This window comes from Odocoileus virginianus, chromosome 30 (assembly GCF_023699985.2).
Source record: "Odocoileus virginianus isolate 20LAN1187 ecotype Illinois chromosome 30, Ovbor_1.2, whole genome shotgun sequence".
NCBI classification, from domain to species: domain Eukaryota; kingdom Metazoa; phylum Chordata; class Mammalia; order Artiodactyla; family Cervidae; genus Odocoileus; species Odocoileus virginianus.
The window spans coordinates 13,033,516-13,049,623 of NC_069703.1; the positions used below are offsets into that span (position 1 = coordinate 13,033,516).

Consider the following 16,108-nt stretch of genomic DNA (forward strand, 5'->3'; position numbering starts at 1 on the left):
CATTTGTATGGAACCTAAAAAGGATGAACTCAGAGAGTAGAATAGTGGCAGCCAAGGCTTGGAGAGTGGGGGAAATGAGGGGATATTGGTCAAAGGGTTCAAACTTCTAGCTATAAGGTGACTGAGATCTGGGGATCTAGTGTATAATATGGTGACTGTAATTAACAGTACTTGATTATATACTCAAAAATTGTTGAGAGAGTAGATCTTAAATGTTATCATCACACACATGTTAAAGGTAATTATGTGGTGGGGGGAAGGAGGTGTTAGCTAATCTTATTGTGGTAGTCATTTCACAATATGTAAATGTACCAAATCACTACATAGTACACTGTAAACTTAATTTATGTTGTCTGTAAGTAATATCTCAATAAAACTGGAGGAAAAAAGGCAAAAATTAACTAGAAACCATTTGAAGTAATTCTCTCATTTCACAGATGAGTAAACCAAAACCTCAAAACATGGAATGATTTGCCCAGTTTCACTGGTAATTTTTCAGTGGAGCTAAACAGAATCTTCTAGTCCACTTCTCCTTTTTATGTGCCATAATTGACATATTGTAAGAGGACTAATGAAATGTTGGGTCTTTGTAACATTCCAGGAAAATTTCAATATGTTTATTATTTTTTATGATTATGTTACATCTAGTAGGGTTACCTAATTAAAATTTATATAGCTTTTTAATTTATAAAAAATGGTTTTTTTTTCTTTAGGCTAAGCAGTTAAAATACGATTATTCTAAAATCTTATACATTGATGGATTTTGAATTTTGATTCAGATAAAGAACTATTTCTTTAGAATTAGTTCTATAAAGAACTATATCAAGGTAGCTTGATATCAAAGTAATTTTTAATTATATTAGAAGATGAAATAATGAAAGATTGTATCATGGCATGAAAAAATAGTGGCGTGTTTTTCTCTGTTTGTATTTTGTTCATATCTACAGCTGGATTCTGATGGCACCATCACTATAGAGGAGCAGATTGTCCTTGTGCTGAAAGCTAAAGTACAGTGTGAACGCAACATCACAGCCCAGCTCCAGGAAGGAGGTAAAGATGCTGAAGAAACTGTCCCCCATGTGTCCCACCCAAATCCTCACAAAGATTGCAAATCTCCTCCTTATTGAGTAGTAGGGAGTTTCTCATCAGTCATTCCATGTTTGTGTGTGGAGAGGTGTGTGGCAGAATAATGCTATTTTCATCTATTCCACCATCATCTCTTCCTTCCCTGTGGATGAGTGACTTGCCTGGTTTGTGAGTTTGGGAATAGACCAGGCATGTATATGTCTCTTTCTCAGACATGTCTTTGAGATCTGTCTGTTTGCAGACAGCATGCATATTGTTTTGCCCTTGACTGTGCAGTAAGCTTCAAGGAGCAGGCTGAGTGCTGTGGTTATCAACTGCAGTTTTAGATAGTATGTAAAATTCAAAGGAGTCACTAGGCAAGCCGACTGATGCATATATAGACTATGTTCTCCAGAAACTTTCTTCTCAATAAAGTGATTATCTTATCTTCATCTGCTAACTCCTTATGTAATTTTTCAATTAGTTCCAAGTGGTAAGCTATAAAAACAAAGCTACAAAACTGCTGACGAGTTTGTGGTGATGTTGGTGGTCTCGGGAGTCTCTCCCATTGCAGCTGGGGACCTGTGGCTTGTGTTCTTGGGGTCTGGTGGTCACTCACAGTTCTCATTAGGGCCATTGGATAAAGTCATTTATTGAATTGAGTAGTATGAAAATTACAATGTTGTAAATAGGGAAATGCCTTGTCTTGATAGTTGAATGTATTCAGAGACAATTTTTAAAAACAGAGAGATGTTGTTTACCGAGTTCCCTAAATCTGTATGCAGTAGATGATGTCCTTAAAGCTGTGCTTTAAAAAAAATTTGTGTTGGTTAAAGATGTGTACATGTTCAGTTTTTGACACTGTTGTATTTTGTTCATGCTCGCGGTCATGGCAATCCTACAAGAGGTCAGTTGTCCTTGTGCGGCGACCCATGTAGAACGGCAACACACAGCCAGCTCCGGAATGGGAATGCTCAGAAGAACATTGGTGGTGTTGCCACCCAATCCTCACAAAGATGCAAATACTCTCCTTATGTATAGAGTTTTATAGTATTCCTGTTTGCGATGAAGTGATGACAGAATAAGCTTATTCTCATATATCAATCAACTCTTCCCTCCCTGTAATGACCCTGTTCAAAATTGGGAAATCAACAGCATTTCCAGGTAGACTCTTGGCTACAAACATGAATGTCAGATCAGCTTTTAAAGAAAGCAATGCCATGATTGTTTTGCCGTCAGACTGTGCTATAAAGTTAAGCAATGACAAGCTGAGTGTGTGGATTACAACCTCATTTTAGATTGGTGTAAAATGCAAAATCATTGTGTTTGATTTCTCAGTTGATTATGATCAGAGAATGTGATCTGCATGATATTAATTTTCAAAAATGTGCTGAGACTTACTTGCTTCTATGGGGGTCAATTTTGATAAATGCTTCATGTGGTCTTCAAAAGAATGTGTACTGTTCAGTTTCTGAGCACAGTGTTTCCTAGTATCCACTGCTGCTGCGGCTGCTAAGTCGCTTCAGTCGTGTCCGACTCTGTGCGACCCCATAGACAGCAGCCCACCAGGCTCCCCCGTCCCTGGGATTCTCCAGGCAAGAACACTGGAGTGGGTTGCCATTTCCCTCTCCAGGGCATGAAAGTGAAAAGTGAAAGTGAAGTCGCTCAGTCGTGTCCGACTCTTAGCGACCCCATGGACTGCAGCCTACCAGGCTCCTCCGTCCATGGGATTTTCCAGGCAAGAGTACTGGAGTGGGGTGCCATTGCCTTCTCCATAGTATCCACTAGGTTAAGATTATTGGTTGTGTGGCTCATGTATTCTGCTATGATTTCTCATCTATTTGACTTATTCTTTTTCTGATATATATATCTTAAAATAGCCTACAATGATGATGAATTTTTTGCTTTGTATATTTGGAAAATATGTTATTGGGTATATGCAAATTGAGAAGTGTTATATTTCCTAGTAAATCAAACCTTCCATTGATATGAAGCATCTTTCTTTGTTTCTAGTTTACTTTTGCTTTGTATACTAACTAAATTCTAAAATTATTATATTAAAATAATGTTTAATAAATAACTTAGTTCTTTCTCTCTTGTTTGATATTTGCCTTGCATTTATTTTCCCATCCTTAAAAATCTTTAATTATGGTACAATGCACATAGTATTAAATTAATCATCTTAAATGCTTTAAGCATACAGCTCAATAATGTTAAGTATATTCACATTGTTATGTTAAACCAATAGCCAGAAATTTTTCATTTTGCAAAACTGACACTCTAACTCCATTAAGCAATTCCTTATCTTTTCCTATTTATTTATTAAACTTCTCTGTGTACTTATATTTTGGGAGTTTCATTTATAAACAAGACACAGTTGGAATTTTTCTTGTTATCCATTTTGATACTTTGTCTATAATTAAAGAATTTAGCCAATTGCATTAATTATGATTATGAATACACTGTATTTGAATTTACCATCTGTTTGGGTTTTTCATTTTACCAGCTCTTCCTCTGGTTCCTTTTACTCTCTACTTTCACCTTCTGTTGGCTTCTTTTGAATTGATTGAGACTTTTTTCCTTATTTCATCCTCCCTCCCCCTACTAGTTTGGAAGGTATATGTTATATTTAATTCTTTAGTGATTAGCCTAGAATTTTTCATGTTATATTAAAGAAAGTTTAAAGTTATCAAAGACTTCCCTGGTGGCTCAGATGGTAAAGCATCTGTCTATAATGAAGGAGACCTGGTTTGATCCCTGGGTTGGGAAGATCTCCTGGAGAAGGAAATGGCAACCCACTCCAGTATTCTTGCCTGGAAAATGCCATGGATGGAGGAGCCTGGTAGGCTGCAGTCCATGGGGTCGCTAAGAGTCGGACACGACTGAGCGACTTCACTTTCACTTTAAAGTTATCAGTAACTTCCCCCTCTCAAATAGTGTAAGTGTTTTGAAATACCTTAACTGCTTCCAAATTATATGCTGTTATCATATAGTTTTATATTAAGTGTAAGTTTGTATAACTTTTCTTCTTCCTAAAATACATCTTTTTAAGAGATTTCCTTACACTGAAATCTACTTATAGTGATACTATAAGTAGTATCACTACTTCTGAACTTCCCCAGTGGTTCAGTGGTAAAATCCACTGGCAGTGTGGGAGATGCAAGAGATGAAGGTTCGATCCTTGGGTCAGGAAGATCCCCTGGAGGAGGGCATGGCAGCCCACTCCAGTATTCTTGCTGGGAAAATCCTGTGGCCAGAGGAGCCTGGCAGACTACAGTCCCCAGGATTACAAAGAGTTGGACACGACTGGAGCGACTGAGCACGCGTGCATACACAGTGCTCTGTATTTTTGTTTGTTTGACAAGGTATTAATTTCAATCTCAATCTTTAGAGATATTTTTTCTGGGCTAATGATCTTTGGATGAGAATTATTTACTTTTAGCTCCTAAAGATTTTATTTTTCCACTGTAGCTTCCATTGTTGTTGTTGGCAAATTTTGTTGGTCATTAATTTTTCTTATTAGCTCCTTTTCAGAGTTTCTCTTTGGTTTTGATGTTCTGTAATTTCATTCTATGTCTAGGTATGGGTTCACTTGATTTTCAGAGTCTAAGGGTCTGTGTCTTTTTTCAGTGGTGGGGATGTTTTGTTATTTTGTCTTTGAAAATTTGCTCTTCCTCATTTTCCTATTTTCTCCTTCTGGAAGTTTAAGTAGATAAATGAGGGAGCTTCTCCCATTACCCTTTGTATCTTTGTGTCTTGCATGTTTTCCTTTTCTTTGTTTTTCTACTGCTGTTTTGGTAATTTCTTCAAATATATTTTCCAATTCATCAACTATTTTTTGAGCTATGTCTAAAGGCTCTTTAATCCATCCATTAAGTTAATTTTTATTATTCTCTTTCTCAGTTTTGAAGTCTATTTAATTTTGATAGTTTTTTAATCTTAAATATAATTTTAATCTCTTTCTTGTTTTCTCACTAGACCTATTTTATATTCTGCATTTGATATTAAGATAACTACAGACTTTGCTTGTCAATACTGACTACCACACATGGGGGCTTATTTCCTTGTGTGTCTAATGACTTATGATAAAGGATTTATGAGATCCTCATTTAATATCCATTCTTCTAGAGAAAATTTCTGTTTTCTGCAAGATGCCTAGTAGAACTATTGATCTAACTGCACTTTAAACTAAGACCATATATTAGACTACACCAAAGTGTGAGCTTGTGGTTAGAAATTTTGAGAGAAGAATCTTTTTCTTACTGTTACCTGTTTAAATACAGCCAGCAGTAAAACAGTCAGTCTCTTTCTAAAGGATGCTTTTGTTTTTTGTTCACCTACTAAGTGATTCATCTTTTGGGAATCCTAATCTTATACAGGAGTTTTCGGTATAGCTTCCTACTTCATCAGGTTTCAGACTAATTTTTGTTTTATCAGAATACCATCAAAATCCAAATTTTTAGCCAACAAGTCAGTAGAGGCCTCTATTGTAAGCCTCAATGTGGTGATTGCTGATCCTGTGGAATATTTTCTGGCCTCATATTTTTAAATTTGTAGCCATAAACCATATTTAAAAAAAATTGAAGTGGAGGAAAATTGCTTTACAGTGTTGTATTGGTTTTTGCCAAACAACAACACATATCAGTCATATATATATGTATCCCCCGCTCCCTCTTGAGCCTCCCTCCCTAAGCCATGTTTTAAGCAAGAAAGTTTTTATATTAATTCAGCCTTTGTAGGTGTCTTGGACTAGGAAAGAGTTTTCTGAATGGCTAGGCTAATAATGTCAGGAAAGGGAATCACTAGTGTTATCTTTAAAGAACACTGACCCTGATGTCTTAGACATTCAGGTCTACTAATGAGGGGCAACATTGCCATGAAGGTATTTATAAAGATTGTTATCTATGAGAGTTAAATGAATTATCTTTTATGAAGTCTCATGAAATTTTGAGCTGGAATATGTCTTAGAAATTATCTAGTCTAACATTATTATCTTTAGTGTCCCTTTAACAGTTCAACAAATATGTGCCTACAGTGTGTTCCTGCTGTAGTGAGCACCGGAAAAAATGAATCAGATTCTATCCTTACTCCTTGGAAATGATTATCTAATAGTTTAGGAAGTAGACACCCCTCAGATGGTGTCTAAGTTTAACAACTGAAGTATCACAATTGTGGAACCACTGAAAAAAAGCATCTTAATTCATCACAGAGGAATCAGAGAAAGCTTTATGGACAAGTAAAGGAGTAGGAATTAGATGTGTAAAGGAGGAAGTAAAAAGACATTCCATGTAGACAGAATAAGGTCGGTAAAGACAAGCAACTGGGAATCAGTAACACATCATGAGAGTTAAACATAAAAAGAGTAAATGATCTAGACGTAAACTTTATAACATCTAAAATTTGTGAAGGTGCAACTCATGTGAAACATGTAGAGGAATAAATATTAAGAGAAAAGACATGTTCTTTGAGATCTTTCTCTATAAAATATGTTAGAATTAAATCTAGACAAACTTTGGTCTACTTTCAATGAAAACTGTCTAATTGTATGTAAATTGATCCAACATTTCTCTCCTACAACTGTAAAAAGATAAATGACATTTTGAATCCACTATCTTATTTAAGAAGTTTTCATTTTAAAATTCTCTTAAATTGAGAGATGTATATCAAAATATTTAAGAGTGAGCTGTTATGCTGTCTGCAACTTACTTTAAAATACCACAATGAAAAATAACTTAGATGAAATAAATTTGATAAAATATTACCAACTGTAAATTTTAAATACTGAGTATATGACATTCTCTGTTTTATTTCTGTAAAAGTTTTTATAATAAAAAGGAAGTAGAAATTTTCCTCTTTTCTATGAAAGAAAGAAAAGAAAATGTAAAAATATCTAGTTATAAAACTATTTAAGTATTTAAAAACAAACCCCCAAATATGATCCCAGGTTTATTTTACAATTGTATGGTCATATTATGCTATGGAAACTGTAGAACTGAAAAGAGTCAAAGTCAGATTCTCCAAATTTTAGAATGCTTTGTGTAAATATGGTTTGACAAGTTTCACTAATGATTAGGTCCTCCTGGCACACACAAAAGATTGCACAGAATGTAATTAATGGTGTTGATTTATAAAGGGACTTTGGTGACTCATTAGGCAATTAATTAGTTTCTTGCCAAATAATGAAAGTATTTACTCATACAGATTGTGAAATGTTGATCAAAGAGAAGATGCTAATTAAGATCTCTGGATATTATCTGTATGAGGGCATGGCTTTCCCAGTCTTCTCAACCTTTTGTGAATATTGATTATTCTCTTTGTCAAATAGCCAGCAGAGAAATTACTACAATCTACAGAAATATTATTTTGGGGGAGTGTTGGTTTTCTCAGTTTTGGAGTATATCTCTGTGTGTATGTGTGTGGGATGGTATTTTTTTTTTTAAGAGAAATACTATTTTATTTTTAAAAACTTTAAAAAAATGAAATATAGTTAATCTACAATGTTGTGTTAGTTTCAGGTTTATAGCAGAGTGATTCAGTTATACCTATCTATATGTATATATACATTATAAGTTTCCATTACAGGTTATTATAAGATATTGAGTATAAGTTTCCTGTACTATTCAAAAGGACCTAGTTGTTTACCTATTTTATATATAATAGTGTGTATATGTTAATTTCAAACTCCTAATTTATCTCTCCCTCACATCTCCTTTGATAACCATAAATTTGTTTTCTGTGTCAGGGAGTATATTTCTGTTTTGTAAATAAGTTCATTTGTATCATTTGTTTAGATTCCACACAGAAGTGATATCATATAATATTTGTCTTTCTCTGTTTGACTTATTTCACTTAGTATGATCATCTCTGGGTCCATCCATATTATTGCAAATGGCATTGTTTTATATTTTTTATAGCTGAGTACTATACCAGTGTATATATCTATATAGGTATCATATCTTTATCCATTCATTTGTTGGCGGTCATTTAGGTTGCTTCCATGTCTTGGCTTTTATAAATACTACTGCTGTGAATATTGGGTGCATATATCTTTTCCAATTAGAGTTTTTTTCATATTCTTTTCTGCTGTAGTTTATCACAGGATATTGAATATAGTTCCTTGTGCTATACAGTTGGACCTTGTTGTATATCTATTCTGTATATACCAGTTTGCCTCTGCTAATCCCAAATGTCCAATGCACCCCTCCCTCATCCCCCTTTTCCTTTAGCAGCCACAAGTCTATTCTCCATGTCTGAGTCTGTTCCTGTAGTACAGGTAATTTCTTTTGTGTCATATTTTAGATTGTGTAATATAAGTGGTATTATATGGAATTTGTCTTTCTCTTTCTGACTTACTTCACTTAGTATGATAATCTCTAGGTTGTTGCAAAGGGCATTATTTCATTCTATTTTATGGTTAAATAGTATTCCATTACACACATGCACACACACACACACACACACACACACACACACACATATATATATATATATATATATATGGGCTTCCCTTGTAGCTCAGTCAGTAAAGAATCTGCCTGCAATGCAGGAGACCCTGGATCAGGAAGATCCCCTGGAGAAAGAAATGGCAACCCACTCTAGTATTTTCACCTGGAGAATCCCATGACAGAGGAGTCTGGCAGGCTATAGTCCGTGGGGTCACAAGAGTCAGACAGGACTTGGCAACTAAACCACCACCATACATATATATATATATATGCCACATTGTCTTTATCCATTCATCTGTTGATAGACGTGTAAGTTGCTCTGATGTCCTGGCTATTGTAAGTAGTGCTGCTATGAACATACGGATGCATGTAAGTTTCTGAAATATAATTATTTCTGGATATATTCCCAGGAATGGGATTGCTAGATCAAAAGGCAATGCTATTTTTAGTATTTTGAGGAAAATCCATACTGTTTTACATAGTGGTTGCACCAGCTTACATTTCTAACAGTGTAGGAGGGTTTCCTCTATTCCACACCCTCTCTAGCATTTATTATTTGTAGATTTTTAAAATGATGGCCATTCTGACTGGTCTGAGGTGGTACTTTGTTGTAGTTTTGATTTGCATTTCTCTAATAATTAGTGATATTGAGCATCTTTTCATGTGCCTGTTGGCCATCTGTGTGTCTTCTGTGGGGAAATGTCTATTTAGAGCTTCTGCTCATTTTAAAAAATATTTATTTATTCACTTGTTGGGTCTTGGTTGTAGCATGTAGGATAGCTCCCTGACCAGGAATTGAACCTGGGCGTCCTGCTTTGGGAGCATGAAATCTTAGCCTCTGGACCACCAGGCAAGTCCCTTTCCTCATGTTTTGATTGGATTGCTGATTTCCGACATTAAGCTGTATGAGCTATTTGTATATTTGGGGTGGCATGAAGCTCCAATGCTTTGGTCACCTTTTATGAAGAACCAAATCATTGGAAAAGACCCTGATGCTGGGATAGATTGAAGGCAAAAGGAGAAGGGGATTGCAGAGGATGAGATGGTTACATAGCATCACATTTTCAATGGACATGAATTTAAGCAAACTCCAGGAGATATTGGAGGATAGAGGAGCCTGGCATCCTGCAGTCCATGGAGTGGCAAAGAGTCAGACACGACTTAGTGACTGAACACCAACAACAACCTTTTAGGGAACCAAAAACTATCCCTTTTAAAGCATAAGCAAAATAACAACAGTTTTCTCTATTGCAGCTTAAAGACTGCATAATTATAGAATAAATTGATCATTGATTCAGACTTCTATGAAGACCTTAGTTCATCACATGACCAACTCTTGGAAAATCTCATGTGATATTGAAGCACACATTTTGAAGGACAACTAGTTACAAGAACAAAAGAATATGTGTCTGGGTCCACTTTATGTAGACTACATGATAGATATTTGGGAAAGTATTGGTTTCAGAAAAATAAGGATACATGACTTATTAAATATAAAGTAAATGGATGGGAAACCATACTGAATGCTATCAAGACAGAAAATATTCAGGACAAAATTGATGCTTTTGAACTGCGGTGTTGGAGAAGACTCTTAAGAGTCCTTTGACTAGCAAGGAGATCCAACCAGTCCATCCTAAAGGAAATCAGTCCTGAATATTCTTTGGAAGGACTGGTGCTGAAGCTGAAACTCCAATACTTTGGCCACCTGATGTGAAGAACTGACTCATTTGAAAAGACCCTGATGCTGGGAAAGATTGAAAGCAGGAGGAGAAGGGGACGACAGAGGATAAGATGGTTGAATGGCATCACCAACTCAATGGACATGAGTTTGAGTAAACTCAGGGAGTTGGTGATGGACAGGGAGACCTGGCGTGCTGCAGTCCATGGGGTCACAAACAGTTGGACATGACTGAGCGACTGAACTGAGCTGACTGAGCTACTGAACTGAACTGAAGCTGGTGGAAGAGACTGATTCATTATACTTTATTTAAGAGTAAAGATAAACAAAAAATAGGTCATGGTGGAAAGAAGCAGGTAAAGCCATGTACCAAATATGGGAGCCAGTGTGATGAGTTCCATGGTTACTAGCAGTATGTAAATCCAAGCTTTTGTTATGAGAGCAAAGTGAGGCTGTTTCCAAGAAAACATTCTCTTCTTCAAGAACAGTGTGGGTGAGGGAAGATATTCTCATTTTCTTATTGCTTCAGCCATCCACAGAACAAATCAAGTATTTGTTTCCATGTGATATGGTGGACATTAGCAAGTCAACCTCAGGTTCACACTGAATTCTTTACTGTAGATACTGGTGTTTCTACGAGGTTCTGTTATGATGAGTGTTCAAAACCAAACAAACAACTTGACACAATGAACGCTCTGTGCGTGTGTGTCTGTGCGCTCAATATATCTGACTGTTTGTGACCCATGGACTGTAGCCATGGACTAGATGGCTGTAGACCCCATGGGTTGTAGCCATGGATTGTAGCACAATTACACTCACCTCACATGCTGGAAAAATAATGCTCAAAATTCCCTAGGCTTCAACAGTATATGAACTGAGAACTTCCAGATATTTAAGCTGTATTTAGAAAAGGCAGAGGAACCAGAGATCAAATAGCCAACATCTGCTGGATCATAGAAAAAGCAAGAGAATTCCAGAAAAACATCTACTTTTCTTCATTGTCTATGCTAAAGTCTTTGACTGTGTGGATTACAACAAACTGTGGAAAATTCTTAAAGAGATAGGAATACCAGACCACCTTACCTGCCATCCGAGAAATCTGTATGCAGGTCAAGATGCAGCAGTTAGAATTGCATATGAACAATGGACTGGTTCCAAATCGGGAATGGAGTACGTCAAGGTTGTATATTTTCCTGCTTATTTAACTTATATGCAGGGTACATCATGCAAAATGCCAGGCTGGATGAAGCACAGGCTGGATTCAAGATTGCCAGGAGAAATATCAATAACCTCAGATATGCAGATGATACCACCGTTATGGCAGAAAGTGAAGAGGAACTAAAGAGCCTCTTGAGGAAAGTGAAAGAGGAGAATGAAAAAACTGGCTTAAAACTCAACATTTGAAAAATGAAGATCATGGCATCTGGTCCCCTCATTTCATGGCAAATAGATGGGGAAACAATGGAAGCAGTGAGAGACTTTATTTTCTTGGGCTCCAAAATCACTGCAGATGGTGACTGCAGCCATGAAGGTAAAAGACACATGCTCCTTGGAATAAAAGTTGTGACCAACCTAGACAGCTTATTAAAAAGCAGAGACATTACTTTGCTGACAAAGGTCTGTCTAGTCAAAGCTGTGGTTTTTCTAGTAGTCATGCATGGATGTGAGAGTTGGGCCATAAAGAAAGCTGAGCACTGAAGACTTGATGATTTTGAACTGTGGTGTTGGAGAAGACTGTTGAAAGTCTGTTGGACTGCAAGGAGATCAAACCAGTCAATCCTAAAGGACCTCAACCCTGAATATTCATTGAAAAGGACTGATGTTGAAGCTGAAGCTCCAATACTTGGGCCATCTGATGTGAAAAACCGACTCACTGAAAAAGACCCTGATGCTGGGAAAGATTGAGGGCAGGAGGAGAAGGGGAAGACAGAGGATGAGATAGCTGGATGGCATCACTGACTCAGTGGACATGAGTTTGCGCAAGCTTCGGGAGTTGGTGATGGACAGGGAAGCCTGGCGTGCTGCAGTCCTTGGGGTTGCAAAGATTCTGACATGACTGAGCGACTGAACTGAACTGGACTGGACTTTAGCCCACCAAGCTCTTGTGTCCATGGGATTTCCAAGCAAAATTACTGAAGCAAGTTGTCATTTTTTCCTCCAGGGGATCTTCCCAACCCAGGGATCAAACCTGCATCTTGTATCTCCTGCATTGACAGGCAGCTTCTTTACCATGCTGCCACCTTAGCTAGAACAAAATCCTCAGCCACAGTTAGTGTAATTGGTAACTAAAAGACTGAGAGCTGTAATGGTGCTTATGGTAGCAGAATAATGTCCCCTCAAAGATGTGCAAACCCTAATCTCTGGTGTTCTGCCTGTGTATGTTATGTAACAAGGCAAAGGGGCATTGCAAATGGAATTAAGGTTGTCAACCTTAAAATAGGAAAATTAGCCTGGATTATTTGGATGGGACTAATGTAAATATATGGATTCTTAAAAGTGGAAGATGAAGGCAAAATAGTTGGCAAGAGAAAAGAAGAGTGGAGAGAGATTGGAAACATGAGAAAGACTTGACCTCCCTTGTTGACTTTTAAGACAGAGGAAGGGGGGCCATGAACCAAGGAATGCAAGTGGCTTCCAGAAGTTGGGAACAGCCCTCAGTAACAGCCAGGAAGGAAATGAGAATCTTAGTCATCACTGCAAGGAACTAAATTCTACTAGCAACTGGAATGAGTAAGGAAATGGGTTTTTAACCCTGTCTAGTCTTTGATTTAGGTTTGTGAGTCTCTAAGCAGGGGTCTGGCTGAGCTCACCAGACTTCTGATGCACAGAAATAGTGAGATAATAAGCTTGGGTTATTTCAAGCTGTAAGTTTGTGGTAATTTGTTATAGTAACAAGGGAAAATGAACAAAGAAATCATTAAAAGTCTCTTTTGGGGAAGTTTGAATATGACCTGGCTGATGGGCTCTCTTCTTGGAAGTTTTATGCACAAAAAATGGAGGAGAGTCCTGAAAAACCCGGAAGAGCAAATGCGTGTAACAGAATTCCCCACTCTCAAGGTCCTTAAATCCTATGGTTTAAGAAAATTATAATAAATTAAAATGTGATAGTGGAAGAAAAAAGAGAGCTCAAGTGAAAAACATAACATGAAATCGGGATAAGGAGTGTAGGCTGGAGTGGGAGGATGAGGGATAAGCCAGAGACTAGAGCAGATCCTGTGGGGCTTTTAGGCATTGAAAAGACTTGGCTTTTCCTCAGAGTGAGGTGGGAAGCCTTTGGGCTATTGCATGAGGAGAACAAGAATGGAACCAGGAAGACCAGTTGGGGGCCATTGCAATAATTAAGGCTGGAGTTGTGGTGGCGTGGACTGGGGGTGGGGGGGTGGGTGGCAGTCGAGGTTGTGAGAAGTAATAGGGTTCTGGATTCATCTGGAGGAGAGTAGAGTTCATGAGAATTTTGTCTGAGGTGATTGTTAGACTCAAATAAATTACTAATTATTTGTAAAAAGGCAAACCCAGATCTTGGAGCTTATCTGTGAAGTTCAATCTTTTTCATGTGTCATATTCTTCAACAGTAATTTGAAAAACCTAGGGTAACTATGACAGAATTTTACTAAAGGAAATTGTTCTCAATGAATTTTGATGTTTCTTACATATTCATTGCTATGATTCATATATATTAGAATCACTAAATAATTTTAATTTATGGAAATCAAATATTTCTAGCAATGGGCCTTTGATGAGGCTAGATGGATGAATTTTGAGATGTTTACATCATAAGTCCATCACATTCTAGTTTACAAAACTACCAGTTTGTTTTACATTTTGCTATAGGCAGTGACTTGAAATTTTGTATTTTGAATGCATTGACTCTCTGGTTCTAGCTGCATTTTTGTTTATCTGTTTTTTAATTTTTTCCTTATCAGAAGGAAACTGTTTTCCAGAATGGGATGGACTCATCTGTTGGCCTAGAGGAACGGTGGGGAAAATGTTGGCTGTCCCATGTCCTCCTTATATTTACGACTTCAATCATAAAGGTATTTAATTTTTTGTGAAATGATTCATTTGGAATAGAAACTTCCTTTTTAAAAAATAATAGACTCTACAAGAACTGAGCAATCTCAGTGTTTTTCTTCACATCTTTATAGGAGTTGCTTTCCGACACTGTAACCCCAATGGAACATGGGATTTTATGCACAGTTTAAATAAAACATGGTCTAATTATTCAGACTGCCTTCGCTTTCTGCAACCAGATATCAACATAGGAAAGGTAATTATTTTTGTATTTGTGAGCCCCTAAAGGAAAACAAAATGTTTTAATGCAATTCTTGATTACCAACCACTGTACAAAAAACTCTTATATTATCTGACACAAATATCGAAAAGGATAAAAGCAAGGTTGAAAGCTTTTCAAATACCTAGTTAAGGAAAAGTCTAGGACCTGAAACATTTTGGTATTTTCTTTTAGTTAGAATTACCTGGCTGAGGTATATGTATGTATACTTATGAATATGTGTCACTTATATTAAATTATGTTTATATTACATTATATGATGCTATATTATGTGTAAAAATCCAAATAGGTAGTCAGCAACATAATTTATGATGTTTTTCTTGGTTACTTATGAATAGCAATATCTTATCTCACTATATGTTCCTGGAGTAACTTTAAATTGTAGAGATGGGTTTTTCATCTCATAACATTTGCCCTGGGCATACACACTGAGGAAACCAGATCTGAAAGAGACACGTGCACCCCAATGTTCATCGCAGCACTGTTTATAATAGCCAGGACATGGAAGCAACCTAGATGTCCATCAGCAGACGAATGGATAAGGAAGCTGTGGTACATATACACCATGGAATATTACTCAGCCATTAAAAGAATTCATTTGAATCAGTTCTAATGAGATGGATGAAACTGGAGCCCATTATACAGAGTGAAGTAAGCCAGAAAGATAAAGACCATTACAGTATACTAACACATATATATGGAATTTAAAAAGATGGTAATGATAACCCTATATGCAAAATGGAAAAAGAGACACAGATGTACAGAACAGACTTTTGGAATCTGTGGGAGAAGGCGAGGGTGGGATGTTTCAAGAGAACAGCATCGAAACATGTATATTATCTATAGTGAAACAGATCACCAGCCCAGGTTGGATGCATGAGATAAGTGCTCGGACATGGTGCACTGGGAAGACCCAGAGGAATTGGGTGGAGAGGGAGGTGGGAGGGGGGACCGGGATGGGGAATGCATGTAAATCCATGGCTGATTCATGTCAATATATGACAAAAACCACTACAATATTGTAAAGTAATTAGCCTCCAACTAATAAAAATAAATGAAAAAAAAAAAAAAAAGATTTGCCAGTAGATGATTTCATCAGTGTAGGAAAAATTAAGAGTATGTAGAGTTAAAGAGGAGCAAGGGGGTGTCTTATAGATCTTCTCACATAATACCTTAATTGTACACATGTATGTCAACTTAGAACCAGAGATGAAGGGTTGATCCAAGTGACAGCTCAGTTATGACAGGGTCTAGAGCAGGGCCCTGGTCTCCACATTCTTTATCAGTGCTATTTCTGATATGGTAATCACATGTAAACTTCAGAAACTTCTAGATAGTTACTTTTAGGTTTTATATAGTAGATAGATTAAAAGTCATGCTTAAATTCCTATCACTGAAACCTCCTCTATAAAATGCATGATGCTATAGGAATGAGCATAAGTTCACCATAGTCATATGATGGTACGGGTGAACATAAGTTGAAGTATAAATGATTTTATGAGACACCTGAGAACAGTCATAATGCATAACTCTCCTAACAGCAGACATTTTTCTTTATGCTTGGTGATCTTTTTTGGTTGTGGGGGAGGAGGAACAGTGGCAGGAGTACTGGTGAGTTGGAGAGTTCCT

The 16,108-nt window shown here is 36.9% G+C and overlaps 1 protein-coding gene across 2 annotated transcripts in view; it reads left to right on the forward strand.

Moving 5' to 3' along the window:
• Positions 1-16,108, forward strand: part of PTH2R (parathyroid hormone 2 receptor) — a 91,989-nt gene that overhangs the window by 13,046 nt on the left and 62,835 nt on the right. For both annotated transcript variants that reach the window (XM_020893662.2, XM_020893661.2), the window contains exons 2-4: positions 948-1,050; positions 14,112-14,222; positions 14,334-14,455. In XM_020893662.2, the coding sequence (XP_020749321.2) occupies positions 14,174-14,222; positions 14,334-14,455 (171 nt within the window). In that variant the 5' untranslated portion in view covers positions 948-1,050; positions 14,112-14,173. The remainder of the gene's footprint in view (positions 1-947; positions 1,051-14,111; positions 14,223-14,333; positions 14,456-16,108) is intronic.